The sequence below is a fragment of the Triticum urartu genome, chromosome 2, assembly GCF_003073215.2.
Source record: "Triticum urartu cultivar G1812 chromosome 2, Tu2.1, whole genome shotgun sequence".
NCBI lineage: Eukaryota > Viridiplantae > Streptophyta > Magnoliopsida > Poales > Poaceae > Triticum > Triticum urartu.
In genome coordinates, this window is record NC_053023.1 from 39,134,760 (window position 1) to 39,161,772 (window position 27,013).

At 46.1% G+C, this 27,013-nt stretch overlaps 1 protein-coding gene across 2 annotated transcripts; it reads left to right on the forward strand.

Annotated features, from left to right (window-relative positions):
• The first annotated feature begins 20,520 nt into the window (after positions 1-20,520).
• LOC125535499 (protein WVD2-like 7) lies at positions 20,521-24,555 on the forward strand. 2 transcript variants are annotated; one of them, XM_048698558.1, is made up of 7 exons: positions 20,521-20,829; positions 20,935-21,480; positions 21,572-21,970; positions 22,062-22,120; positions 22,347-22,443; positions 22,712-22,825; positions 24,216-24,555. In XM_048698558.1, the coding sequence occupies exons 1-7, from the start codon at positions 20,740-20,742 to the stop codon at positions 24,348-24,350; spliced, it is 1,440 nt and encodes a 479-aa protein (XP_048554515.1). In that variant the 5' UTR covers positions 20,521-20,739; the 3' UTR covers positions 24,351-24,555. The 2 variants fall into 2 exon arrangements, with proteins under 2 accessions (XP_048554515.1, XP_048554516.1); XM_048698559.1 differs by having other exon boundaries at positions 20,539-20,829; positions 22,712-22,821.
• The last annotated feature ends 2,458 nt before the right edge of the window (positions 24,556-27,013 follow it).

Here is a 27,013-nt window from a genome sequence, read left to right on the forward strand (position 1 = left end):
CTTTGAAAGAATTATGCATTTTTTCTATGCACAATCAAACACTCGTACAATCCTGTAGGATTCAAGGTGACATTCCACTATAATCCCATGTTTTTCCTATTCCCGCGTTCTTAGCTTTTTTATAAAAACTAAATGATTTTGAATGAGATGAACTATAAGAATTAAACGAAGGGCTACATCAGGCATATATGACTCAGAGGTTACATGCTATAGTGTGGTATTTATTCATAATTTGGTTGCAAAATCTGATGCGTGTAATGCACGTGTACCTTACTAGTACTTTGAGTATGTGCAAAACACGTAAATTAGAATACCAATGGCACGCTACACAGTGTCTCTCTTACAATTCATGAAGCCACGTGGCACATGTGTAGGCGTTGTCGCGACCTCCTTGCGTGGATTGATCACAGTGACGTGCTGCTGGTTCCAGAAGAATGTACTCGTCCTCCCTGAGCCATACTGGCGGTACATGCACGAAGCGAAGATGTGCACGCACGCCATGCACGCACTCATTCCTCGCACGCACACGCGGGTACACGGGCGGACGCAATTTTGTACCAAGATCCACCCCATGTGATAATTTGACGCGTGTAAAGTCGCTCACTTCATTGATGGTCAATTAATACAGCGCATGCAAATTGAGTGGACGTGAGGGCGGAAGAAAGACATTATTACTCCACTGCGCGCATGCGAGTAGTTAAATCGTGGGTTGCTAGTAGTACTTCCATTTGTCTCCTTCGTATTTTGTGCCAATTTTTGACAATAACATAATATTTACGCATTTGAGCAGTGTAGCACTTGAAATATATGTTCCGCTAAACTCATCGGGAGCCGTTTCGGGCCTCGAAACCAAAACCATCAATTAATCTTTACCTTGTTCCCATCACATTCGAAAGCCTACTCACACCTACTAGTAGTACGTACCAAACCTGAACGTGTTCCTGCTATGCAGGTATTAGTACTAGTGCTAGTACTTAGGTTATAAAAAGGGGAACTACCTAACCGAAAATCACTCTACCTTTCCTCCTCATAAGTGATTCTTCTTCGTCCGTCGTTGCCATGGCCGGTGAGCAGAGCTCTAGATCGAGAACTACTTGTAACAAGGGAGCGGCAACCAAGGCTGCGGAAAAAAGAGAGGGCTCACCGCCACGCAGAGACCTCTAAAGATCTCTCACCGGCAGGCGATGGCTCCCAGGAGCGCCCTAGACGCGGAGGCGAACATGCTGAGCCGGCGGAGCTGGAGTCGTTATCCCTCGACGGCATGCCCGGTCAGCTCAATAAGCAGAAGGAGTTCATCCAAGGATTGATGGAGTTGCTGAAGGAGAGCCTCAACGACATGCCCGCTGAGCTCAATTAGCAGGGGGAGTTGACCGCCGGCTTGGTGATGCTGCTGAAGAAGAGCATTGCCTTAGAGAAGAAGGCGACCGGCGAAATCCTGCGACTTCGGGCGGACAATGTGAAGCTCTGCCACGAGATCAACCCGTTGAAGGAGAAGAACGCCGGCTGGAAGAAGCTGCATGAGAATAGTAGTTCCTCAATGAAGATGCTGCAGGCCCTCGCCATGGAACAGAAGGAAGAGTTGGCGAAGCTCCGCATCGAGCACCCAGCTGCTGTCAAGGTACGTAATATGGTCGTGGAACAGATGATGAAGGCTCGCGTCGAGAAATGCCGCGTCATGGACACAATGATGAAGATGGCGGAGGAGACACGCAAGGAGATGGAGGTCGTGGAGGCGATGAAGAAGCAGTTACGACTCCGCGGCGAATTAGATCATTTGGGGTGATAATCTTCCTTCTTCTTTTGCTCCTGTGTTTCGTCTTTTGCTTCGGGTGTTTCGCCGCACGTGGCACGTTCTCTGCGAGGCATGAATAGAACAATGTTTTTTTGAGGGAATGAATAGAACAATGCTAACAATGAGATGACTAGCAAATTAGATAATTTTTTATCGCCATATGGCACTGGGCTGCCGTGTTTCGTGCTCCTCCGTCGCAGTACTACTCCAGTGGAAAACTTGAGTATACCGCACGGTTCTTTGCTCCTCCTCGATCAGGTCATTGGCGCATTTATACAAGCAGTCAAATCACAAGGCCCCGCCTTCCAGCAGTAATGAGCCGTCAAATCACAAAGGCCCTCGCCTCTCGTGAAACCGACCAAGCTAGACTGCCCCGCCCTCTAGCCTTTTAAAAAATGTATACTTTTGTACAGCAGTAGTATCGATGGATTGCGCCATGGAGCAAAACTTGAAATTAAAAAAAAGGTGGTACATATAGAGAGCGCTCGTCACCAAATTATGCATATAGTACTATTAAAAAGGCTAGTCACAATAATGGTGTCCAGTACAATCCACCCTCAAATAAAACTAAGAGGGTGCTTGGATACGTTTTAGTCCCATGACTAAAAGTAGTGGGACTAAAACATGCTAGCCTCACCCATGCTTGGATCCAAATACTAAAAAGGCTAAAATCAAGTTAATGAGCATTTATTATCCTCCAAACCCTCCAATCCAAAACTCGCCTGTGTTAAAGGAGAGGAATTAAATGAGTAGAGAGAGGACTAATCCACATTTTAGTAGGGGTACCCCTAACTAAAAAAAATTAGTCTCAAGACTAGTTTTAGCCCTCTTTAGTCAGGGGTGCTTGGAACTTTAGCCTCTTAAAGAGACTATTTTTACTCAGACTAAAATAAGTCCCTTGGATCCAAGCACCCTCTAAGCATCCTGGAATTCTTTGACAAAACTAAGCACCCTGAAATTCTTTGACAACTAAACTGCTGGCTATATGATGTTGGCCATATATATTGTACGTATATAATGTGAAGAAACGAGTGGTAGTACTATACCAACTAAAAGATGAAATGTAAGAAATACTAGTATGTACGTACAGAAGAGTTAAAGTAACGAGAAGAAACATAACATAGTTCTGCTGGGGGCTCAGCACAACACACCCCTCAAATTAAATTAAGCACACCTGAAATTAAACTTTGCAACTATTCCGGTAGACACTGCATTAGAACCATCATGAGCAACGACACTGCCACCTTACTCGGAGTCCTCGTCCACGTCCTCGACTTTGTCCTTATCCCTCTTCCTCTTGGCCGATACTTCTTTGCTTGAACCGCACACTTGGTTGTCGCTCTTCATCCAACCCTTGTAGATATTGAAGCAAAGGTAGCCATCCATTGCAGCGTAGTGGATGTGGTCTATATCTAGTACATTCCGCTGCCATGCATGACGATGAAACGTGTAATGAGGTTTCTCCGGTTTACCGTATGAAGGATGAACCATGGCTCCTGCCAGGGTCAGCATTGAAGGCTGACGAGAGGACACCAGCCGATTCTTCTGGAGGTCGAAGGTGTTGCCTACAACGAGGCCTATCCGACGAAGGAATTCTTTGTCGTTACCAAAGTCTACAGTAATGAATTTCACTGTTTTGTCCTTGAGGAAGTTCTTAAAATCCTGGCACTCAACGTCGGCATGGCATATGTGGTAGACCAAGCAAACATTATGTACGCAAACCTGGATCACGGCGGGCTTCTTCCTCTCTTCGTCCTTTAGATCCTTCTCTCGTCCCAGGACTGTGATGTACTCAACATCTAGCCCAGCGACCCACTCATCATCTGAGTTTTCGAACATGCGGCTGAAGCGAGAAAGGCATCCTTTCACCGTCGCGGAAGAATGGGTGTAGATGACGTCGAACTCACCGTCGGTGATGGTTCTAACCTTGTACTCACCGCCGATCGTGGAGATTTGGGACACCATGGATTTGGGAGGAGGGTTAGGATTAGTGGAACTCTCGTAATGTGAATGGACGGGACGACTAGGAGCGAACCACCGTAGTATTGAAGGACGTGCGGGGACGAGTAGGAGCGAACTGCGAGCGTGCGAATGGCAGGGTAGTGGCTTTCCATTCTCCCATGATATGGGCTTCTGAGAGCCCTTGGATATGAGATCGAACGGTTGCATGGCGTGATTCTAGACCTATGGGTGAATATCCTATCCTGGAGGGTTATTCTGCAAAATTTCAGCAACTTAGCATGCAACCGTTTGATCTCAGATCCAAGGGCTGCCAGCAGCCCGTATCATGGTTGCGCCTACCACGACCGTCGCGTCACTCGCGTGGTCACGCCCTTGGAGATTTAACACGGTGCGTTAGGCTATCTGATGTTGGCATGTCATACATAGTCATCACTTAGTCACTCATACTACAACAAGGTTGGCTATAAGTGTATTTTTTTACTCCTCTCTACCTATTTCTTCGTACTCAAGGAAGAAACGGTGCTAAGCACATGTATTTATTGCATTTGCCAAGGAGTGACCTCTTCCAATGAAATGGTGTTGCTAAGTTTGCTTCATTTAATTAGCTATAGACTCAAAATTGTCTTTTCACCTAGGTACACGCGCTTAGCACCGTTTCTTCCTTGGGTCACCAAACTAGTCTCTCTCTTCTTGATTAACTTGCCACATCAGACTTTATGCCTATGTGGCAAGCTTAAGCACCTGTAGGAGCAAGTAAAAGTAAGTACAATAGTGCGCTTTACATGGCATTTTTGCATATGTGGAGGAAAGAGAGGCAAGGAAAAAGTGGAGAAGTGGGCTCTCATGCAAGAGCCAGCCTCTACTACATGGTGGAGCATTGGGAGAGGCACCTGTATGGAGGTGGTCAGGAATCTGGGAGACTCACGCCGGTCGTAGCACCGCAGTTAAAATGATAATGGCAAGTCAAGTCACGGGGCCCCACCTGTGCAGCAGTAACTCGCTGTCAAATCACACAGCCCTACGTTTGCAGCAGCCTACTCCCTCGTCTTCTCGCGTCTCTGTCGAACCGACTAGGCGGAACTGCCCCGCCGCCTACCGCGCGGGAAAAGCCCCGCCCTCGACTTTTAAATAGTATACAGTATACTAATTTTGTATCATGGATTGCGCCCGCGCCATGGAGCAAAGAGTATAGAAAACAGAGGAGAGACGGTGGTCTTGCAATAGAGAAGAGGGAGAGGCGAGACAGTGGTTTTGGAATGGAGATGATGGAGAGGAGAGGATGTGGTTTTGCAATGGAGAAGAGGGAGAGGAGCGTGCGGCAGCGATTTAGGATTGGACGAGAGGGTCGGCGCGCTCTGACTGGATCAAAATCAAAATCAATTTACCCTTCAATTAAGAAAGCGACCCCACATTAACTAGTCTCTCTTTTATTCTGGGTCATAATTGACCATGATTTTCGCACATAAAATATATGTTATACATTGTATACAAGGCCACTATCAAAATTACAATTTGCAACTATACAAGGCCACTAACATTAATCGAGGCAAAATTGATGGTGTTTGCCTTGTACTAGCACCCGAGGACATTAATATCCCTTGTGTGCATGCGGGAGTGAGAAGGTTAGCTTGCATTCCCAACATTAATCAACCAATGAGGAGTAAGAGGGTTGGCTTCTTGTGCTTGGGAGAGAAAAACCACATTAATTAACACGACAATCAAGGTGACAAGCTAGCTTGCAACATTGACTTAAACATAGCATTGATTTTTACCTTGGTACCTGTAATATGAGTTTGTGGCCTTGTATACAAAATGGAGGGAGTATAATTTGAAAGTACATTCAGATACGAACCAAACGATACAAATTTTGGTGACATGCATTCACATTTTGCTTGTCAAATACAGTACGTGGTCAAACTTTGACCCAAAATACGCGAAACAACAAAAAAATAATTCCAAGACCAGCGCCGCTCTTCCGCTCGTCTCCTCTTAAACCACCGCCGCTCCTCTCCTGTTCGAATCTAAATGCAGCACCGCTCTTCTCCTCTTCCATTTTAAAACCACCGCCCCTCCTCTCCTGTTCCAGTCCAAAACCAGCGTCGCTCCTCTCCCGTACTAATCCAAAACCAGCGCTGCTCCTCTCCTCTTCCATTCAAAAACCACCGTCGACGAGTGAAGGTGCCGTGGAGAAGTAGATCGATGGAGGAGTACAACCGATACATGAGGATCGCAGACGGCGACCCTGTGAAGCTAGCTAGGATGTTGGAGATACAGTCTTGGTTTGACAACAAGGACCAACTAGCAGCGACGGCGACATCCATGGTCAAATATCTGCAACAGAGCAAGAAGGCGGCGATACTCCCGGAGGGAGTCGCGCCAGAGTACATAGAGCTGCTCCTCTGGGCCATGGAGCAAACAGATTCACCGAATCCGATCGTGAGGGGGCGGTGGTGGGAGTATCGATCCCAGATGGAGCATCCACCAAAGATTGAAGGATCGAGCATCTACAGGGTGTCGTTTGTGAGGGTGTCCTGTCAGAGCGAGCCGGTGGAGTCTTCGTCGACCGAACCCAACTGCAAGAGGAGAAAAGCAGTTGGCCCGATGACGCTTCCCCGCCATCGTCTCCCTCGCCGTTCACATCGTCTCATGGGGCGGCTGTCTGCTGCCAAGGAATAGGAGAGGGCTGCCCCCCAGCCCAATAGTCGGGCAGGTTGTGAATTGTCAGGAGGAGCTTAGGGTTGTCAATATTTGCAGGTTGTGAAATGTGTTTTGTGTTGTGTATTTTGAGAGTACTTTCAGATATGAATGTCTTTTGAATTTCAGATTTGCAGTATTGAGCATATAAAGTATTTTATGAATTCTAGATATTTATTTTTAGCACTTAAAAAATGTAGTTTCATAGGAGTATAAAAGTGCAGACAATGTGATTCTCAGAGAAGACACTGCAAGTTTCAGTTTCAGATAAGAAACTGCAAGTTCAGTTTCAGATAAGAAACTGCAACTTTCAGAGGTAGAGCATTTATATTAACATGGCCTTTTCAAACATGGTTAACATCATGTTGGAAGTTTTATTCATGGTCGAAAATGGAACTACCAGCCAGTTAACATCATGCTGATCAACATTCATGCACAGCACATCTTCATATGATGCACAGTCGAAATGCCCACACAATGTCGAGTGTGCGAAACACAGAAAAAACGAGGGACGAAGTTTTGACAAGTGTTGGACGTGGTTTTGGGCTGCCCCGTCTAGGCTTTCATTTTTAACATGCGCAGCCCACGACCTCGGATGGGAGGTCCATAGGCCTATTTGTATTTTCTTCGGGCCGTCATGTATCGACCGGCCTATGGACCTCCCATCCGAGGTTTTATTTTTGGCAGCCCAATTTATATATTTTTTTTGAAGAAAATGCAAAGGTCTGTTCTATTTTTCTATATAAGAATAGGAACGCCAGGTCCAACTTATGTTTCCCTTCTAACTATATTATATATATTTAAATTATTTTATATGTTGACTGTTTAGTTCACATACTCCCTCCTTTTTGGTTTATAGGGCTTATCTCAAAATTTTAGTTTTTCCATTTTATAAGGCTCAATTTGGTTGTTTTCCATCACATGTTCAGATTCCAAGGTGCATTAAATCATTGCATGCAAGTATTAAGAGAAAATTGACCAATGCATGTACTTTATGCATGCATGCATTGCAATTTATGCATTGATAAACATAATTTTTTGAGGAAAACAAGTGCATTAATTAGGTGCTTTTGCAAACTACAAAAAGTATTCCACCATTCATCATCTACCTTGGTTGGTGAGATTTTTGAATTGGGCCCTATAAACCGAAAAGGAGGGAGTAATTGGCAAATATATCTCGCCGCCACCCCCCGCCTCCTGACTCCAGGCGCGCCTGCCCCCTCAGCAAGTCCGCTCGCGCGCCCCATGGAGTCGCCGGCCATATCCATGGGGGAATGGCTGGAAGACAGGCAGATGTAGAAGATGCATCTCCCACATGTCTATAAAGCCTTCCCGCGAATGCTCCAGCCGCTCGACTCCGTCGCGCCGGCGGTACTGCGGGAGACTCGAGGGAGGAGATGGAGGGAGCGGGCGATGCGGATCCGCGACGATGCTCTCTCTTGGACCTAGTGCACGCGCGAATGGAGGGAAGCAGAGGAGGAAGCTGCGAGGTAGGAAGCCGAGGAGGGACCGAATTTGTTCTCTCACTCGCGCAGGTATGCTCGGATGTGCAAGGATCATGTGGATTGGGAGCTGCTGAATCTAGCCCTGTGGATCTACTTCGAAAGAGATTTCTCAGAGAAGCACAGGATGCCCCACCCCAATGAGCTGCCAATTGCGTTCGTTCGATGGGCGAAAGGAGAAGTGAATTCAGAAGATCCACGCCGTGCTGCAAGATGGGAATGCTTGACTGGACTCCTGCCCACCAACACACCACCGGAGCCGGAGCAGGTGGATCCCCTACCTTACCTCTCCCCCAAACCTGCAGAAGATTGAAATTAGGCTTGCAATCTGCTTCAATTGAGTTGTCTGATGGTTATTTCTGCTTCCTGAGAGACAACATCTGGCTGGAGGATGAGAAGGAACCAGGAACTCCGATGAATTTCCCCTATCACAATGGGGGGCGCCGGTTGGCCAGTGGTACGGCCCACCTCCGTCCCAAATGGGGGCACAATCTGGGCAGGCTCCTGTAATTGCCCAAGATCAATCTGATGGTGGTTCTGACTCTCAGATCAGTGGAAAATCCCAAGGTAAGAATCAGCAAAAGAAGAGATAGGACATCCAGAAAACTGCTCCTACCCCTGCTTCGGGCCTTATGGCATACTCTGAGGTGGTCTACTACAACTGTGGGGAACCAGGGCATCATTTGGATAAATGTGTCAAGCCCAAGAGTTGTTTTATCTGCAAAATGGTTACCCATAAAGTTGAGAATTGCCCTGTAAGAAGGAAAACCCACAGTTCTGCTAGATATGTTGGAAGTACTGCTCCAGGATTATGTCCACCATTGACAGAATTTTCTGTGACACAGAATTAGATAGTTTCTTTCCCCTTTATAGTTGTAGAGCTCTACCCAGATGTGGTAGTGACCACACTCTTTTGCTCTGGGACTCTGGTCTTAACCAAACTCCAAAGAGCAATAGTTTTAAATTTGAAAAGTGGTGGTTGCTTAGAAAAGATTTTACTGAGCTAGTCAGGAAAATCTGGAATGAGCCTAATGGGAGCAGCTGCCCCCTAGAAAATTGGCATATCAAAATCAGGAGATTTAGAAAAACTACCAAAGGGTGGAACTCCAATGAGGAAGCTAATCTTAGAAGATACAAAAGGGTTCTCCTCCTTGAGTTTGATTCTCTAGATATTAAGGCAGAAACCACTGACCTCTCTGAGGCTGAGACTAATAGATTAAACTTTGTCCATGGAGAGCTCAAGAAAATTTGGCTCCAATAAGAAATCAAAGCCAAACAAAGGTCTAGAGATAGGAACATTAAGGAGGGTGATAGAAATACTGCTTACTTCCATGCAGTAGCTAACCATAGGAGGAGGAAAACCCTCATTCACTTCCTTGATGGTCTTAATGGCCCTGTTACTGAGGTAGATGAGATGCTGAAAGTGGCTAATGACTTCTACAAAGACCTGTTTAAGAAAGAAAACCCTTCTGGGTTCTCTCTACAAAACAATTTTTTCTTCGCTTCTGAAAAAGTCTCTCCTGCTGAAAATGAGCTGCTAGAAGCCCCTTTTTCAGAGATAGAGGTGAAGGAAGCCATTTTTAGCTCTTATCCTGATGGGGCTCCTGGTCCTGATGGGATTCCCTTCTTGTTTAACTAGCATTTTTGGGACTTGGTGAAAAATGATCTCTTAGATCTTTTCCAAGCCTTTCATAGAGGAGAGTTGGATCCAGCAACTTACTCATGGGGGGTCTGTTGGGGTCAAGTTAAATAACTGTGAAAGTGATTTTTTTCCTTGCTGGTAAAGGCCTTAGGCAAGGTGACCCCATCTCCCCGCTTTTGTTTAATTTAGTAGTGGACGTTCTAAAATGCTGAGCAAAGCTGCTGATCATAGTCTGATTGCAGGGCTCTGTCCTGAGGTCTGCCCTGGTGGCATCATCTGCCTTCAATATGCAGATGATACCATCCTTTTCTTAGACAATGACTCCACACGTGGTAGCAATCTAAAAATTGTTCTAACCTGGTTTGAACAAGTCTCAGGTATGAGAATCAACTACTCTAAAAGTGAACTCATCCCTATCAATATGGATGATCAGGAGTTAGCTGACTTCCTCTCTATTCTAGTCTGTAATAAAGGTAACTTCCCCATTAAGTACTTAGGTATCCGTCTCCACTATGATAAACTGAGGAGAGAGGATATCCAATCCTTCTGGATAAAATCATTAAAAGGATTGCTGGGTGGAGGGGCAAACTTCTCTCTTACAAAGGTAGATTGATCCTCATACAAGCTTGTTTGGCTAGCATTCCAGCGTATCTCCTCTCCTTCTTCAAGTTTTCTAAATGGGCAGTGAACCTCATCAATTCTCAGATGTCTCATTGCTTGTGGAATGATTTTGAAGGAAATAGGAAGCTACACCGTGCTAATTGGGCCCTAGTCTCTATGAAAAAAGATTTTGGAGGCCTAGGCATACCTAACCTCCAAGAAATTAACATCTGTCTTCTAGGGTCTTGGATTAAAAGATTCTATGAGGAAGACCTGGAACCCTGGAAGCTTCTTATTGCCCATAAATACCTAGGAAATAAACCTAATATTTTTGTCCCTTCCTCCAACCCTAAGACCTCTAGATTCTGGAAAGGATTAAAAACTATTATGCATGCTGTGAAATTTGGCTGCAGATGGAACATAGGGGATGGGAGCAGAACCAGGTTCTGGGAAGATACTTGGTTTGGCACATCCCCCTAGCAGTCCAATTTTGGCCTATTTACTCTGTCCGCAATGAGCTTAACAAAAGTGTCAATGAAGTTTGGGATGGTCAATGTCTAAAACTCTCTTTTAGAAGGAACTTTAGTGATAGTCTCATGGAACAATGGTTCCAGTTAGAGGAAATTGCCAAAAGCATTACCTTTACTGCCGAGCCGGATGCTCTGATTTGGCAGCTGGACAATAAGAGGAAGTATTCCTCCAGCTCCCTCTATCATGTTATCAACTTTAGAGGGGTTCAACCCGTGTTTATCCCTGCTATCTGGAAATTGAAAGTTCCCCCTAAAATTCATGTATTTCTCTGGCTTCTCTCCAAAAACAAATTGATGACTAGGGAAAACCTTAGGAAGAGACACATCATTAAACCCCTTAATTGTGTTTACTGCTTGGAACAAGTGTCTTGTTCTCACCTATTTTTTGAATGTATAGTTGCTAAAAGTCTCTGGGCCCACATTGAGGAATATTTCTCTAGCCAGATTGGCTCATCCTTCGAATCTGTCGCCAGATTCTGGATTGCTACCAAAAAGTGCTCGGTTTTAAATACTGTTAGCTCAGCTGTCCTTTGGTGCCTCTGGAAATATAGAAATGCTATAATTTTCAGTAACACCTCCTGGATTTCCATTCCGTAGGTCTTGAGGTTGATCAGGAACATGGTGAGGAACTGGGCGATTCTCTCCTCCGGATCGGACAAGGACAAGTTGACGAGCTTTGTGGAAACCCTAACAAGATTCATCCAGAAACCGTTGGCGATCACTTGTGGCAGAACAAGGCTCGACCTGCTCTGGGGCTGGACCCGTGGGCTCGTCTCAAGATCTCTGATGAAGATGATGGGCACCTGGCGCCGAAAAAGAGGGACATCCACCATGCTACGCCTTCCAGCCCGGTGTCTCCGCTTGCTTACTGGTCACCGCAGGTTGACACGACCCCTCGGCTGAAGACCATGAAGGCTTCGCTGGACCCTCCTTGTGTCATTTGAGTGCTCTATTCGCTCTGCCTTTGGCACCGCTCGGGTGATTTGTGTTATTCAGAGAACTTGTTCATCCACCCCCCTAGTTTGTAGCTTTTCTACCTTTGCTTTTAAACTGCTCTTTGAGCTGCTGTATCAGAATATGTTGTGGTTTCGTTCTCAGCAATGAAACCGGGGAGATGCTCCCTGTTTTTCTAAAAAATATATTTTATATGTTATTATATATTATTTTTATTGTCATCATATATTTAACATATACTTACATATGTAAGAAAACAATATCCCACATCTTATTAACTTATAAAAATAATTTCTTAACAAATAAAATCCTGGATTGTTTTGGCACGAAAATCCTAGTGATTGTGTACAAAAGCTTGGTAAGATTTAAGGACGAATGTAATAATATCACTTATTATTTAAATATATTTATAACAAAATGCTCAGTCTCTTTTTATTTTTTTTGATAACATTGCTGGCCCAACCCAACATTATAATTAGAATCAGCCCAGCAAAATCGTGTATTTCGAGAAAGTGCAAATGGCCTCTAATTTTTTAGGAAATAAAATAAACGGGCCGCATGGACGCTACATTATTTGTTCACTTAGCCCAGCTAATGGTTCTAATTCAAAAAAAGAGATCAAATTGACTGTAAATTCTACCGCGCAAAAAAAGACTGTAAATTCTGAAAAATGGGTTGAATACGTGCCACATTTTTGGAGGCTGAAATGTGGGCCAATAGGTCGAAGCCAATGCAATTCGTTGTCAATTTAGTCAACAAATGATTCTGACATGTTAAATCCAACGACCGGCATCCATCTTCAATCTCTCGTCTTCTTCCTCCAGCGCCGTCGGGACCATCTCCCACCTCTTGTTGCTAGCAGCTCTGCTTAGCACGCTTCACTATGAAGCGCTACTCCACCGTTGGCCAGGCCATCCCTCCACCCCTCCACATCTTATGTTCTTCTCCACCGACTACCGAACCACACCCCACTAGAACCAGTTAACCCTCGTACACCTCTCTGTCTGCTACTCTACTCCCGCGTCTTCCCATCTCTGGCTCGTTGATGTCCGGGGCCTCGCCGTCGTCCACCACCTTGGATGCGCTCGGCGCGGCGTGGTCAACGAATGACACCATTGAAAGTAGACTGTGCGTGGAGAGGCTGACAGCTGGGTCCACGGCCGCACACAAGGAAATGCCTCCTTATTACGCGCAAAATAATGATTCCTCCACCTGACAACTGGGACCCACCGGAAGGGCCTCTGTATTTCGTGAAATAAAGTGCCCCCCGCTGACATGTCGGACCCACCAACTATCTTCGCACGCAAGGAAGTGCCTCCTTATTACGCACAAAAAAATGAATATTCCCCCTGCCAGCTGGAACCCAGCATAGTGGGAGGCTGACTTGTGAGCCTACCAAGTTGACGGGGACGGATGGCTTTGTCAACTTAGTCAATATGAATGATTCTAGCTCCTATTACCGTACGATGTTCATCCAACGGCCGTAGTGCTTCTTCAACCTCTGGTCTTCTTGCTCCAGCCGCCCAAACCAGCGCCGGTCGTGCCGCGTGCTCCTGCCTCCCATGGCCGGTTGTGATGCCGCGGAGGCCTCACCGCCCCCCACTACTCCCACCGCTGGCCAGGCCATCCCTCTACTCACCCACACCCCCTGTTATTCTACGGCGACAGCAGCCTCACACCGCAGCTGAACCAGTGAACCCTCGTACTCCTCTTCGCATGGGCATCCACTGCTGCGTCTTCCCCGGCTCCGAGTCGTCCCCTTCCTAGTCCTCGCCGTCGTCCACCGTCCTGGTGCTCTCGGCGCGGCATGGTCAACGTGGTCAACGACCGACTTCCATCGGAAGAGTACTGTACATGGAGAGGCTGACAGCTGGGTCCACGGCAGCCGCAAGGAAGTGCCTCCTTATTATGCGGAAAATAATTATTCCTCCACCTAATAGCGGGGACCCACCGGATGGGCCACCAGTATTTTGCAAAAAAAATAGTTTCCCCCTGACTGCTGGGACCCACCGGACGGGCCATCGTATTTTGCGAAAAAAAACGTTCCCCCGCTGTCAGCTCGGACCCACCGGAAGTGCCTCCTTATTACGCACAAAAAAATGAATACTCACCCAGCTAGCTGGGACCCACCTTGCTGGGAGGCTGACTTTTGGGCCTACTAAGTTGACGGGGACGAAGGGCTTTGTCAACTTAGTCAATATGAACGATTCTATCTCCAGTGACCGTACGATGTCCATCCAACGGCCGTAGTGCTTCTTCAACCTCTGGTCTTCTTGCTCCAGCCGCCCAAAGCAGCGCCGGTCGTGCCGCATGCTCCTGCCTCCCGTGGCCGGCTGTGCTGCAGCACAGGCCTCACCGCCCCATACTATTCCCACCGCTGGCCAGGCCCTGCGGCGACGGCAGCCTCACACCGCAGCCGAACCAGTGAACCCTCGTAGTCCTCTCCGCGCGGGCTTCCACTGCCGCGTCGTCCCCTTCCTAGGCCTCGCCGTCGTCCACTGCTGTGGTGCTCTCCGCGCGGCGTGGTCAACGTGGTCAAGAAACGACTTCCATCGGAAGAGTATTGTACGTGGAGAGGCTGACAAGTGGGTCCACGGCCACAGCCCAGTTTTTTTGTGATTTGCCAAGTAAGTTGCTTTGTCAGGCCTGTTGGGCTGCAAATCTTTCAAGACGAGGAGAGCTTTCATTCGGCTGGCCGAGAAAATGGCCCATCAGTAATGAGAAATGGGTTGTACATTTTCAAAACACATCAAACCAGCAATTAGTTTCAAATATCTTTTTTTCATTTCAAGATTTTAAATTACATTAATTTTTATGCGTGGAGAATTTGTTGGATTTTATATTGATATACATTTATTTTTTAAATCAGTTTGAATGTGAGTCGAAATTTCGGGATTAAAAACAGTTCGGACCGCACCGAAATATGCAAAATTTCGTATAATTTTTTAATCGTTGCCACAATGTAGGCTGTAATGCTAAGAAAAATAATATGGGCTCCAAAAAACCTTAAGAATTAGCAAATGGGCTATAAATTATTAGAAATAATGGCAGATGGGTTGTATGATGTTTTCCACAGATTTGAGGCTTTCCTAAAAAAGGTTGACGCACAAGCACTGACTGTTGGATGTCCATCCAACGGCCGTCGTGCTTCTTCAATCTCTGCTCTTGCTTCTCCAGCCGCTCAAACAAGCGCCGATGGGACTGCCTGCTCCCTCCTCCTCACGGCCGGCTGTGCTGCCGCGCAGGCCTCACCACCCGACCGTACTCCCATCGTTGGCCTAGGGATCCCTCTACTCACCCACACCTGCTGTTATTCTCCGGCAACAGCAGATGAACCAGTAAACCCTCGTATAGTCGTACTCCCCTCTGCGTGGGAAATAACTGCCGAGTCTTCCCTGCCTCTGTGTCGTCCCCTTCCTAGGCCTCGCCATCGTCCACCGCCCTGATGCTCTCGGCGTGGCGTGGTCAGCGTGGTCAAGGAACGACTTCCATCGAACGTGGACTGTACATGGAGAGGCTGACAGCTGGGTCCACGGCCGCAGCAAGGAAGTGCCTTCTTATTACGCGGAAAATAATGATTCCTCCACTCGACAGCTGGGACCCGACGGACGGGCCACTGTATTTCGCAAAAAAAACGTTTCCCCCTGACTGTTGGGACCCACCAGCTACATCTTCGCACGCAAGGAAGTGCGTCCGGGCAAAAAAAACCGATTCGCCCCTGACTGCTGGGACCGACCAGCTACATCTTCGCACGCAAGGAAGTGCCTGACAGTCGGGACCCACCTAGTCGAAGCGTACGTAGCATTGTCATTCTGGTCGCGAACGTGTACGTACATACTGGTCGATGTAGAGGCGCGCACGTGTCATAGTAGAGGCGCGCACGTGTCGTAGTAGAGGCGCGCGCGCACCTAGCATTTACATGTACGTACAACGGCCAGGGTGCAAGAAAGAAAATACGGCCACGTATGTGTACATACGGGCGAGGTCTCGAACGCCTACTCGCGCATACGTACGACCAGGGCTCGTGTACAATGGTTGGGTCGGAACGGAGAAACAGCGTCGTTGTCGTGTTCATGGGGAGGCAACGGAATGCGTCGTGTTCATGGGGAGGCAACGGAATGCGTCATGTTCATGGGGAGGCAACGGAATGCGTCGTATTCATCGGGAGGGCTTGGACGGAACAGGCGATGGAAACGAGGCCTGGCGTACCGCAGAACGGAGGAAACGGCCTTGTGTTCGACCGGCCACGTTCGAAACGGGATCCTGTTCATCCGGAGGGGTCTGGCGTACCGCAAAACGGAGGAAACGGACCTCCTACGGTCGAAACGGGGGTCCTGTTGATCAGGAGGGGTGTGGCGTACCGCAAAACGGAGGAAACGGACTTGTGTTGGAGCGCTACGGTCGAAACGGGGGTCCTGTTCATCGGGAGGGGTGTAGCGTACCGCAAAACGGGACTCCACGGGATACTGTTCATCTCCACCGTCGACCTCCTCCAGCCTCCACGGGCTCCTGTTCGTCCAGCCTCCACGGGCTCCTGTTCATCCAGCCTCCACCACGCGCTACTCCACCGGCTACTGTTCAACCACCCCTCCACCGTCTACTGTTCATCCAGCCCTCCACACCACGGGGTCCTGTTCAACCACCCCTCCACGGGCACCCATCCACCGTCTACTGTTCATCCAGCCCTCCACACCACGGGGTCCTGTTCAACCACCCCTCCACCGTCTACTATTCATCCAGCCCTCCACACCACGGGGTCCTGTTCATCCACCCTCCACGGGCACCCCTCCACCGTCTACTGTTTATCCAGCCCTCCACCACACCACGAGGTCCTGTTCATCCAGAGGCAACGCCACTGCTCACTGTTCATCCAACCCCCCCCCCCAACGCTCACTGTTCATCCCATCGATCGGCTTCAGTTAGCAGCAGTAGTGAAGGAATCGCTCGATCGGGTTCAGTTAACAGCCATCGATCGATCGCTCGGGTTCAGTAACGCGTAGCCTACAGTGCAATCGCTCGGGTTCAGTTAGAGCCAACGCCTCGCACACACGTGCGTACGTGTACGAGAGAAACGCGCATCGCTCGGCCCCCGACCTCCCACCGTAGCCGGGAACTCCCCGAAATTTTCCTCCCCCTCGCTTCTACCACGGTTTTTTCCGTCATGGACGGCCCAAAGAATGTCATGCAGCTGCGTCTCCGGCCCGCCCAGGACGAAAAGCCCATTTTCTGTCATGATTTTTTGTCATAGAAGTAGGAGCCCACCACATCTATGATGATACCGGGTTTTGTCACAATTATCGTCATAGAAGTGCCATATGTATGACAGAAAAAAATTTCGTTCGGCCCAAAATGTCACGGATGTGTCTTTTTTTGTAGTGCTATCGACCACCGATACAACTCTATGCACGCTTGATGTTCGCTTTACCTAGAACAAGTATAAAACTAGAAGTACTTTGTGGGTGTTTTGGATAGGTTTGCAAGATAATAAAGAGCGCATAAATAAAAGCTAGGGGTTGTTTAGATAAAGAAGCAATAAAGTTAGTATAGCGAGTGTGGAAAAGTGATGGTAGGAGTTGCGAAATTGTCCCTAAGCAATTGACTACTTTACTAGACCGATAGCAAGTTTTATGTGGAAGAGGCCACTGCTAGCATGTCATCCCTGACTTGGAATTCTATGCACTTATGATTGGAACTATTAGCAAGCATCCGCAACTACTAACGTTCATTAAGGTAAAACCCAACCACAGCATTAAGATATATTGGTCCCCCTTTAATCCTGTATGCATCAATTTCTATGCTAGGTTGAAGCTTCTATCACTCTTGCCCTCCAATACATAGTCCTATCAACATACAACTAACCCTATGGTGTGATCCACGCGTGCGCTCATATGATGGGCACCAAGGGATAGCAACATAACCACAAGCAAATTAAACCAATCATAGCAATTCATCAATCACCGATAGGACAACGAAAATCTACTCAGGCATCATAGGATGGCAACACATCATCGGATAATAATATGAATCATAAAGCACCATGTTCAAGTAGAGGGTACAGCGGGTTGCGGGAGAGTGGACCGCTGTAGATAGCGGGGGAAGGTGATGGAGATGTTGGTGAAGATGGCGTAGGTGTTGGTGAAGATCGCGGTGATGATGATGGCCCCGGCGGTGTTCTGGCGCCACCGGAAGCGAGGGGGAGAGAACCCCCTTCTTCTTCTTCTTCCTTGACCTTCTCCCTAGATGGGAGAAAGGTTTCCCCTCTAGTCCATGGTCTCCATGGCGTGGGAGGGGCGAGAGCCCCTCTGAGATTGGATCTGTCTCTCTCTGTTTCTGCGTTGTGGGATTCTGCCCTTTCACCGTTTCTTATATATCCGGAGATCCGTAACTCCGATTGGATTGAAACCTTCGCCCAAATTTTTCTCTGAAAATTAACTTTCTTGCGGCCAAAGAAGAGCAGCAGCCGCCTTACAGGGGCCCACGAGGGTCAGGGACGCGCCCAGGGGGCAAGCGCGCCCCCTGCCTTGTGGCCCCCTCGGGCACCGTCTTGCATTGATTCTTTTCCCATATTTTACAAATATTCCAAAAATATTCTCCGTCCATTTTTATTCCATTTGGACTCCGTTTGATATGGATTTTCTGCGAAACAAAAAATATGCAACAAACAGGAACTGGCATTGGGCACTGGATCAATATGTTAGTCCCAAAATTAGTATAAAAAGTTGTCAAAAGTATATGAAAGTTATAGAATATTGGCATGGAACAATCAAAAATTGTAGATACGACGGAGACGTATCAGTTACCTCTTCCGAGAAGGCCCAAACTCGTAAATCTTCTTGTGTCACACTTGTGCCTAGCTAGATCCATCTTCATCCTTACCCCACTCTCTATTGTCGGAATCATTTCCGCGACACCTCGATCGTAGCTATGAAAAAACCACTCAATTATGATGATCATTATTTTCTATTATCCATTCCTATAACATCATATGTAGTACAAATACTATGTTTCTTTTTAATTTCTAGCCCGTGTTGACACACATGTTGATGACTAATTGTAATAACCAAGGTGAGTGAGTTGATCAATGAAGAGACCAACATTTGTGATAAACAACTTGTGTCTGACATCTTATGGCCAGCTGATGCCCTACATATCATCAACATAGCATTGGCAGTAGGAATGATAGAGGATTTTATATTTTGTGGCCATACAAAATCCGGCCCCTCCTTTGTTAAATCAACCTAGCATTACGAATGAAATTGTCAGCATGGGTAAACATGAAAGAACTTCTGATTTTGTTTGCTCTTCTAGAGAAATTTTGTCAAAGAAAATTTGATCGCTTCATGTGCTTCTAATATAAGAAAAATGCTTTGGAGAGTGATGAAGGGAGCTCTCCCATGGAAGGGAGTCTTAGCGAATAGGCGCATTATTACAAGTGGCCAATGTCTGATTTGATCTGTTCAATGTGAAAGCATCGATCACACTCTGCACTTGTGACCCAATTAGAGAAATCTGGGGGCACCTAGGCTTGGGAGCGACAATTTCTGAAGCTATTCTGGTCCATCGAGAAAATTGTCCTCTACTTCAATTGCTCTTGCATATGAGGCTGGCCTCGGCCTCGATTCCTCCGTAGAGTGAATGGGAGGAGCTGCTCAAAGCGACTTCCTAGTACAGGTGGTGGGAGTAACAACATGAAGACCGAGGTGAAGTGGTTCAAGCTCTGGCGAAGTCGACACAGGCAGTCCATGAACTCAGTCTTAATTACACCAGAGCAAAGAATAAAGTCATGGATATTCACATAGGCATCCGGGAGAAAGTCGTCAGTGCACTTTGCGAAACATAAGACTGACACAACTTCCGGCATCCTCGACGAAATATGTGTTTGCGGTGATCATGGTAACTTTATATCTAGTAGCAATTGTGGCATCTCATGTCGATTCCAGAGCTATGGTTGAGGCAATTGCCTTGTGGAGCAGCCTTATCCATGTAGAGCAGGTGGGGCACAACAAAAAAAAATTGGTTAACTCAGATTGCATCAATGTTGTTGACAAAATGAATACCGCAGAGCTACAACCATGTCAACAGGGGTCGCCGTCCTCCAGTTTTGGGAAGACTTGTCTTTTATTAGAAGTAATTAGATTAAGACGAAAACAGTCCTTTAGCCCCTCAGTGATTCATGTTTTGCCCCTTGCTCCTTAGTGATTGCCATCTAACTCCGCCGCCGATGATTTATAGTTTATGAAGAATGTTCCTTTCTATGTTGTCATTTTGCTAGCACCAAGCTCGAACATTTTGTCCTAGGGAAGCCAATCAAATTGCGCGTATCTTCGCTTGTAAATCCAAGGAATTTGTTGCTAGTAACCACTCATGCAATGCACGCTGATATTAGGCAAGGTATTAATTACACAATAATAGTACCCCTGCATCCCAAAAAGATTGTCTTGATGTATCTAGACACCTTTTAGCATTATATAAATGCATTCATATCTAGACAAATCTAAAACAATCTTTTTAGGACGGAGCTAATGTTAGCTAGGACATAATTTTGTATTAATTAAATGCATACTATGCATGTTATTAATTACGAGTTAAATATCATGAGCGCTCACCATTCGAGTAATCTAAGTCGCTCAATGACATGATCCGACAGACAAGATTAATTGTAACAGTATTAGCTCAATTAGCAAAGAATAATGTTTGCCGCAAAAGAAAAGCAAACAATAATGTGACTTCTATCAAATTGGAGAAGTCCCCATGATGGTTTTCCAAAAGAAATCAGTGATCCGTTCCTACTAAAGAACCACAGATACGGCACGTTGATCCACATCTCTTTGATACTAACGCCAAGCTCGGCGCAACGGTCATTTCCGCAGGCACTCTGCCCCAGCTCCAGCTCCCCCCAACGTACACTTCGGCTGCCCCACCACCACCGCCGCCGCCCCACCCGATTCAAATCTGGGCCGGCCAACATCCGCGCACCACCACCAGAAGCGGCAGCGGCAATCACACTCCTGTCAGCCCCAGTCCAGCGCAGCCCCGCCGACCCTGCCGCCCAGATCCGACCCCATGGGCGCCGCGCCGGGCCAGCCCCCCTCCCCGCCGCCGCCGGAGCGGACCGCGTCGCCGGAGCGGGGCGCCCTCCGCGGCGACGACCGGGTAAGCAGCAGCGGCAGCGCATTCCTTCCCTTCGGCCGCGTCGCATCTGGGCCGTTTCCGGGTGTCTGATTTCGTGCTTTTTTTTTTTGGCTTGATTGGTCTCAGGACTGGAAGGCGGAGATGATGTCGGCGCTGGGGGAGTCGGTCTCCTTCGGCCGGTTCCTCTCCGAGCCGCTCGAGTGGGGCCGGTGGTCGGCGTTCGAGCACAACCGGTACCTCGAGGAGGCCGCGGGGCAGTCGCGCCCCGGATCCGTCGCGCAGAAGAAGGCATTCTTCGAGGAGCACTACGCCAGGAAGCGGAAGAGCGCCGATGTCGACGAGGGGCGCGATGCTGATGCGGACGGCGGCGAAGCCTGGTCGGCGGACTCCTCGTGCATGACGGATGAGCCCGCGGGAGAGGAGACCGGCGGCGTAGATTCGGGTGCTCCGGAGGATTGCGGCGCCGTTGTCGATGCTGCCGTGCCGGGGGAAGCGCATCAGGAGCTGAAGGCTGTTGCAGACGGCGTTGTCTCATCGTGCCGCCTGGATAGCACGGCTGAGCGGTCACACGAGCTGCGTGATGTGCAGGTTGCTGAAGCGAGAAAAGGGCTGCAGTTGGATGCTGGATGTGTCGTGGCTGCTGTTGATGCCGTTGAGAAGCAGCCGTTACAGGTGACCTCTCAAACGAGAATTTTGTTCATAATGTGCAGTCCAATGCTAGTACTGACTAGTGAGTATTTCAAACCATGTGAATTGTTTGCAGGAGAGTTCGATTGTCAATCAAGGTGTAGCAGATACTGTCGAGAAGAAGAGGCACCCGATGTCGTCGCTATTTCAGAAGCCTGCGGAATTCAGTTCTCCCCCATCAGGAAAGAAAGCGCCGTCTTCGTCAGCCAAAAGGCGGTCGACCCTGCGTCCAGCGAAGGAGAACAGCTCACCATTTCCTAGTACTGACAGTAACAAGCAAGAAGAGACTTCAGTTGCTCAGAAAGGGTCGATATTGGGTACCATGAACTTCAGGAGATGTGAAATAGGCGATACTGCCTCGAGATCAAGAAATCTTGGTTCCACAATTGCTTCGAGGATTAGTCAGCTGGAGTCTGCAAGCAGGCCGGTGAAAGATGTTCATCCTAAGGTGAACAAACAGAGGCGGACAAGCAAGGTTTGTAATTTGCTGATGCATGGTGTCAATTTAACGATATGGAGTTTAACAGTTCCGAGTCTCATGAATAAGTTGGTTTGCTCTGTTTCAGGGGTTCTGCAAAGGTATTCCAGAAGCAGCTTCCACGGCAACTCAACAGCCTGAACAAAGGTATCACTCAGAATCCAAAAAGTCAGTGTACCAATTGATTGATTTCAGATTATAGGAAAGCATTTAACCTTTCTAAGATGGAATTGAATATTCCAGAAATGGAAATTTAAAGCATATGGCTTTTTGCTCTGATGTTCTAATGGTTTGCCCTTATTCTTTCTGAAGTGTATGGTAAATGCCATTAAACATGAAACCCATCATCTGACAGTCCTCTTGCATCGTCCAGGTCTCCATATGTCAGTGTGACGAGGGTCAAAGAAATGTTGTTTGGTTCAACTTCGCCACCGACGCATCCGGAAACCAATATAGCTAAAGAAAATATGGTAAGCAATAAAAGCCTGAATGAGACAGTGGCACATGTTGTTTCGAGTTATCCTCATTTAAATTAAATTTCTTTCAAGGAGCATCACAATAAGATAATGTCTATGATAAATTCTAAAGGCCGGTAATTATTATCTTGTAAGAACTTTACTCACATAACTAGTAATAGTTATTTTATCACTCTCCAATCAGTATTTGTTTCCAAAAGAAGACCAAAAAGAAAAGGATTACAGTACATTATATTAAACCTTATAAGCTACTGTTCTGCAGGGAAAAGCCAACGATGGACCTGAATTGAAAGAAATACATCAGAGCGTCCGTTTCAAGGCCAGGTCACTGCCAAATTTTTACTGGAGAAGTAAAGAATCAAAGGATTCAAGGCAGGTATAAATTGTGTCTGATTCAACAAGCATTTATTTGACTCATGTCTTGTTAGTCTCATTCTAGATACCATTGGTTATGTGATGTTATTTTATAAAAGGGATCCCTTTATAAAATGTTGTTTGATTTCTTATTTAAAATAAACCTTTTTAAAATACTGTTGTTTTTAAGTAGTGTGGCAAGCAACTGGTTAGCAGCTCAGTTCGGAACATAGTTGCTAGGAATTCAGGTTGAGGAACTTCGTCAAGTCTGGTTAATAATTTCTCCAAATCCAAAGAAAAAAATTACAAATGTTAATTTATTTGATTTGATTTTTCAAAAAGTACGTACCAGGTTGATTAACTTTGTGGTTGGTGGATAAGAATCTGTCCACATGTCCAAAGGAAAGAGAGCTAAAAAAACACTAGTATTTGGCATGTCTTTTTATTAGATACCTGCTACTCCCTCCGTCCCATAATATAAGGGCGTTTTTACACTAGTGCGTCCCATAAGAGCGTTTTTGACACTACACTAGTGTCAAAAACGATCTTATATTATGGGACGGAAGGAGTGCTATTTTATAAATGTTGTTGCTTTAAAATAAATATTTCTTTGTCTTTTGTAATGGTAGTCTGTGGGAACTAACTGGTTAGTACTATTAGCATACAAATAAGGTATTATATTTTGGTACGGAGGTAATAGTAGTTAAGTTTGGAGAATAGTTGCTAGGAAGCCAAGTTGAGGAACTTTGGCAGGGGGGTCATGGGTGGCTAAAAATGCGTCCAAAGGGAGTGGCGTTCTTGTGGACGTCAGACATGATTTCAGGTCCATGTTACTACTGGCTGACTAACACAACTCCCTTTTGATCCATACTCATGGCTAATGGCCATGTTCTTTTACCCTGGTTCTTGCTGGTAACTATGGGTGAACATGGTCCATGGACAGTACATTGGTATGCCTGAAACATTTCTGGATCATTTTGAAATTGTGACATAGTAGTATTTATGACAGTCAGTAGCTTCACAGAGTTCAAGTCTCTGGGCCGTAAACAAACGAGATCCAGAATATGAGATCAGTAAATAATGATTTATGTCTAGTGGAAGTTGAAACTACCTAAGTACTGGTTGGTTCAGCGCCATGGGTGAGAGCCTTTATAAACAATGGCTAGATGAGAAAAACAACGGTGTTTGTGCAAACAAACCAGAATCACCGTTTGTCCCAACAAAACTAGCAAGACTGTTGACGGAATGGAGCCGCAATGGTGATACCGCAACAACGTTAGTAATTGATGCTAACATGAAATTGCTAAAGAAACATTGTCTTCCATTACTAGTCAACAGTATGATGTAAAATTTTCTAGCCTGTCCTGTTATCAAAGTTGTGATCTGTGTTTCTGACAAGGGTCTTAATGCAGGGGGCACGAGAGACCCACCAAAATCCGCCGAACAGCGATCATAGACTGAATGATGATGCCAGTGACCCACACGGAATGAGCAGAGGAGCCTCGAAGGACAAACAAATATGTTGCTTCCCACTTATAAGGCGGTAGTAATGCTTGTAGGCCGGCCTTTCAGTAAATAGTAGCTTGTTCATTTAATTTGATTATGTTTGTGTAACTACCTATGGCTTCTATCGGTAGTTATACTATTATTGGTATCCTATATATCCTTCTAATGTATAGTCAGATTCCCTTTTGTAATCATGACTAGCATTTTCTTGCTTGGAAAATAAAGCACATGCGTTGAGAAGTATTATTCCGTGGTGTCTACTGGCAATTTTTCGACAAACGGAATATATTAATATCGCGAAGATACAAATTACACCCGGCCTATGCAACAATGCAATGTCGTAAAGACATTATGGCTGCACACAACTGAAAGACAATAATTCTTCGAATTACCAAGTTTTTTAACCACCACCATATTTTTTTCGAAAATGTGAACATTGCTCCAATTTGTGTATAAAATTGAAAAGGAAACATTTTCTTACATTTGTGAACAATTTTTCAAAATCACGCGATGAGATGTGAACAAAATGTGGTCATACCCATTCAAGATTATTATATTTTTTCCTCCCGTCCAAACGCACGGGCCCTTTTGCATTTAATTTGATTATGTTTGTGTAACTACCTATGACTTAGTTCATTTAATTTGATTATGTTTGTGTAACTACCTATGACTTCTATCAGTAGTTATACTATTATGGGTATCCTATATAACCTTCTAATGTATAGTCTGATTCCCTTTTGTAATCATGACTAGCATTTTTCTTGCTTGAAAAATAAAGCACGTGCGTTGAGAAGTATTATTATTCCGTGGTGTCTATTGGAGCAATTGTCTTATTCCGGAGTGTCTATTGGCAATTTTTTGATAAAGAGAATATATTAATATCGCAGAGATACCAATTATATCCAGCCTCTGCAACAATATTAATGCAATGTCGTCCGAACCAACCTGTGGTTGGATGGTTAGAGGGACAATGGTATCCTCAGCCCACCAGGGTTCAAGTCCTGGTGCTCACACAACCAAAAGACAATAAGAAGAAGAAGAAGAAAAAGAAAAGAAAGATCGCGCTACATTGATGAATTCCTTGTTGCTGCAGCACAAATCACCACCTAGACAAACACCCGAACCTTGATGTTCCAATTCTGCAAAAGCAATGCCTCCAAGAAGAAAATAGTGCAGAAGCACCTCATCGCCCGATCCTAGATATTAGGATTTCACCCTGGAGAAGATCCGCACTCTCAGAACAATGCCTTCAACAAGGTTACTGCAAGCGACAACCGATTAAAGCCAGACCTTGGGAAAATCCATCTCTGCACCTGAGCTCATCTGCACCCGCGCTGACGAAAAAAAAATCAAAACAAATACTAGAAAGATGAATTCCAATTTTTTTTTGCTGAGAGCTGCTCAGATGTCGAAATGACTTGAAATTTGGAGCAGGCCTCACGCATCAAATTGTCTACCGCATATTTTTTTTGGAATTGTTTGATTTTTATTGAATTTTTACGAACTTTTTCTAACCGGGTGTAGATAAGCCTGGACACCAAAACGCCCTACTCCAGACCTTGGGATTTTACCCTGAAAGCTAAGTCTCTGTACTCCGCTTGTGCTCGCGCCCTGATACGTCCATTTTGCATCATGCTTTTATATCGACATTTATTGTATTATGGGTTGTTATTACACATTATGTCACAATACTTATGCCTATTCTCTCTTATTTTACAAGGTTTACGTAAAGAGGGAGAATGCCGGCAGCTGGGATTGTGGGCTGGAAAAGGAGCAAATATTAGAGACCTATTCTGCACAGCTCCAAAGGTCCTGAAACTTCACGGAAGTCAATTTCAGAATATATAAAAAATACTGAGCGCAAGAAGTTCACCAGGGGGGGCCACACCCTACCCACGAGGGTGGGGGGCGCGCCCAGCCCTCCGATGGCCATCTTCTGCTATATGAAGTCTTTCGATGAGGAAAAAATCATAAGCCATCTTCTCGGACGAAACTCCGCCGCCACGAGGCAGAACCTTTGCGGAACCAATCTAGGGCTCTGGCGGAACTGTTCTGCCGGGGAAACTTCCCTCCGGGAGGGAGAAATCATCGCCATCGTCATCACCAACGCTTCTCTCATCGGGAGAGGGCAATCTCCATCAACATCTTCACCAGCACCATCTCCTCTCAAAACCCTAGTTCATCTCTTGTATCCAATTCTTGTCTCCAAGTCTGGGATTGGTACCTGTGGGTTGCTAGTAGTGTTAATTACTCCTTGTAGTTGATGCTAGTCGGTTTATTTGGTGGAAGATCATATGTTCAGATCCTATATGCATATTAATACCCCTCTGATTATGAACATGAATATGCTTTGTGAGTAGTTACGTTTGTTCCTGAGGACATGGGAGAAGTCTTGCTATTAGTAGTCATGTGAATTTGGTATTCGTTCGATATTTTGATGAGATGTATGTTGTCTCTCCTCTAGTGGTGTTATGTGAACTTCGACTACATAACACTTCACCATTATTTGGGCCTAGAGGAAGGCATTGGAAAGTAATAAGTAGATAATGGGTTGCTAGAGTGACAAAAGCTTAAACCCTAGTTTATGCGTTGCTTCGTAAGGGGCTGATTTGGATCCATATGTTTCATGCTATGGTTAGGTTTACCTTAATACTTTTGTTGTAGCTGCGGATGCTTGCAATAGAGGTTAATCATAAGTGGGATG

Coding starts and splice junctions, on each gene's coding strand:
- LOC125535499 (XM_048698558.1), top strand. CDS start 20,740: ATGGGCGCCGCGCCGGGCCAGCCCCCCTCCCCGCCGCCGCCGGAGCGG. Junction 21,971..22,061: donor AACAGAGGCGGACAAGCAAG/GTTTGTAATTTG, acceptor GCTCTGTTTCAG/GGGTTCTGCAAAGGTATTCC. Junction 22,444..22,711: donor ATATAGCTAAAGAAAATATG/GTAAGCAATAAA, acceptor ACTGTTCTGCAG/GGAAAAGCCAACGATGGACC.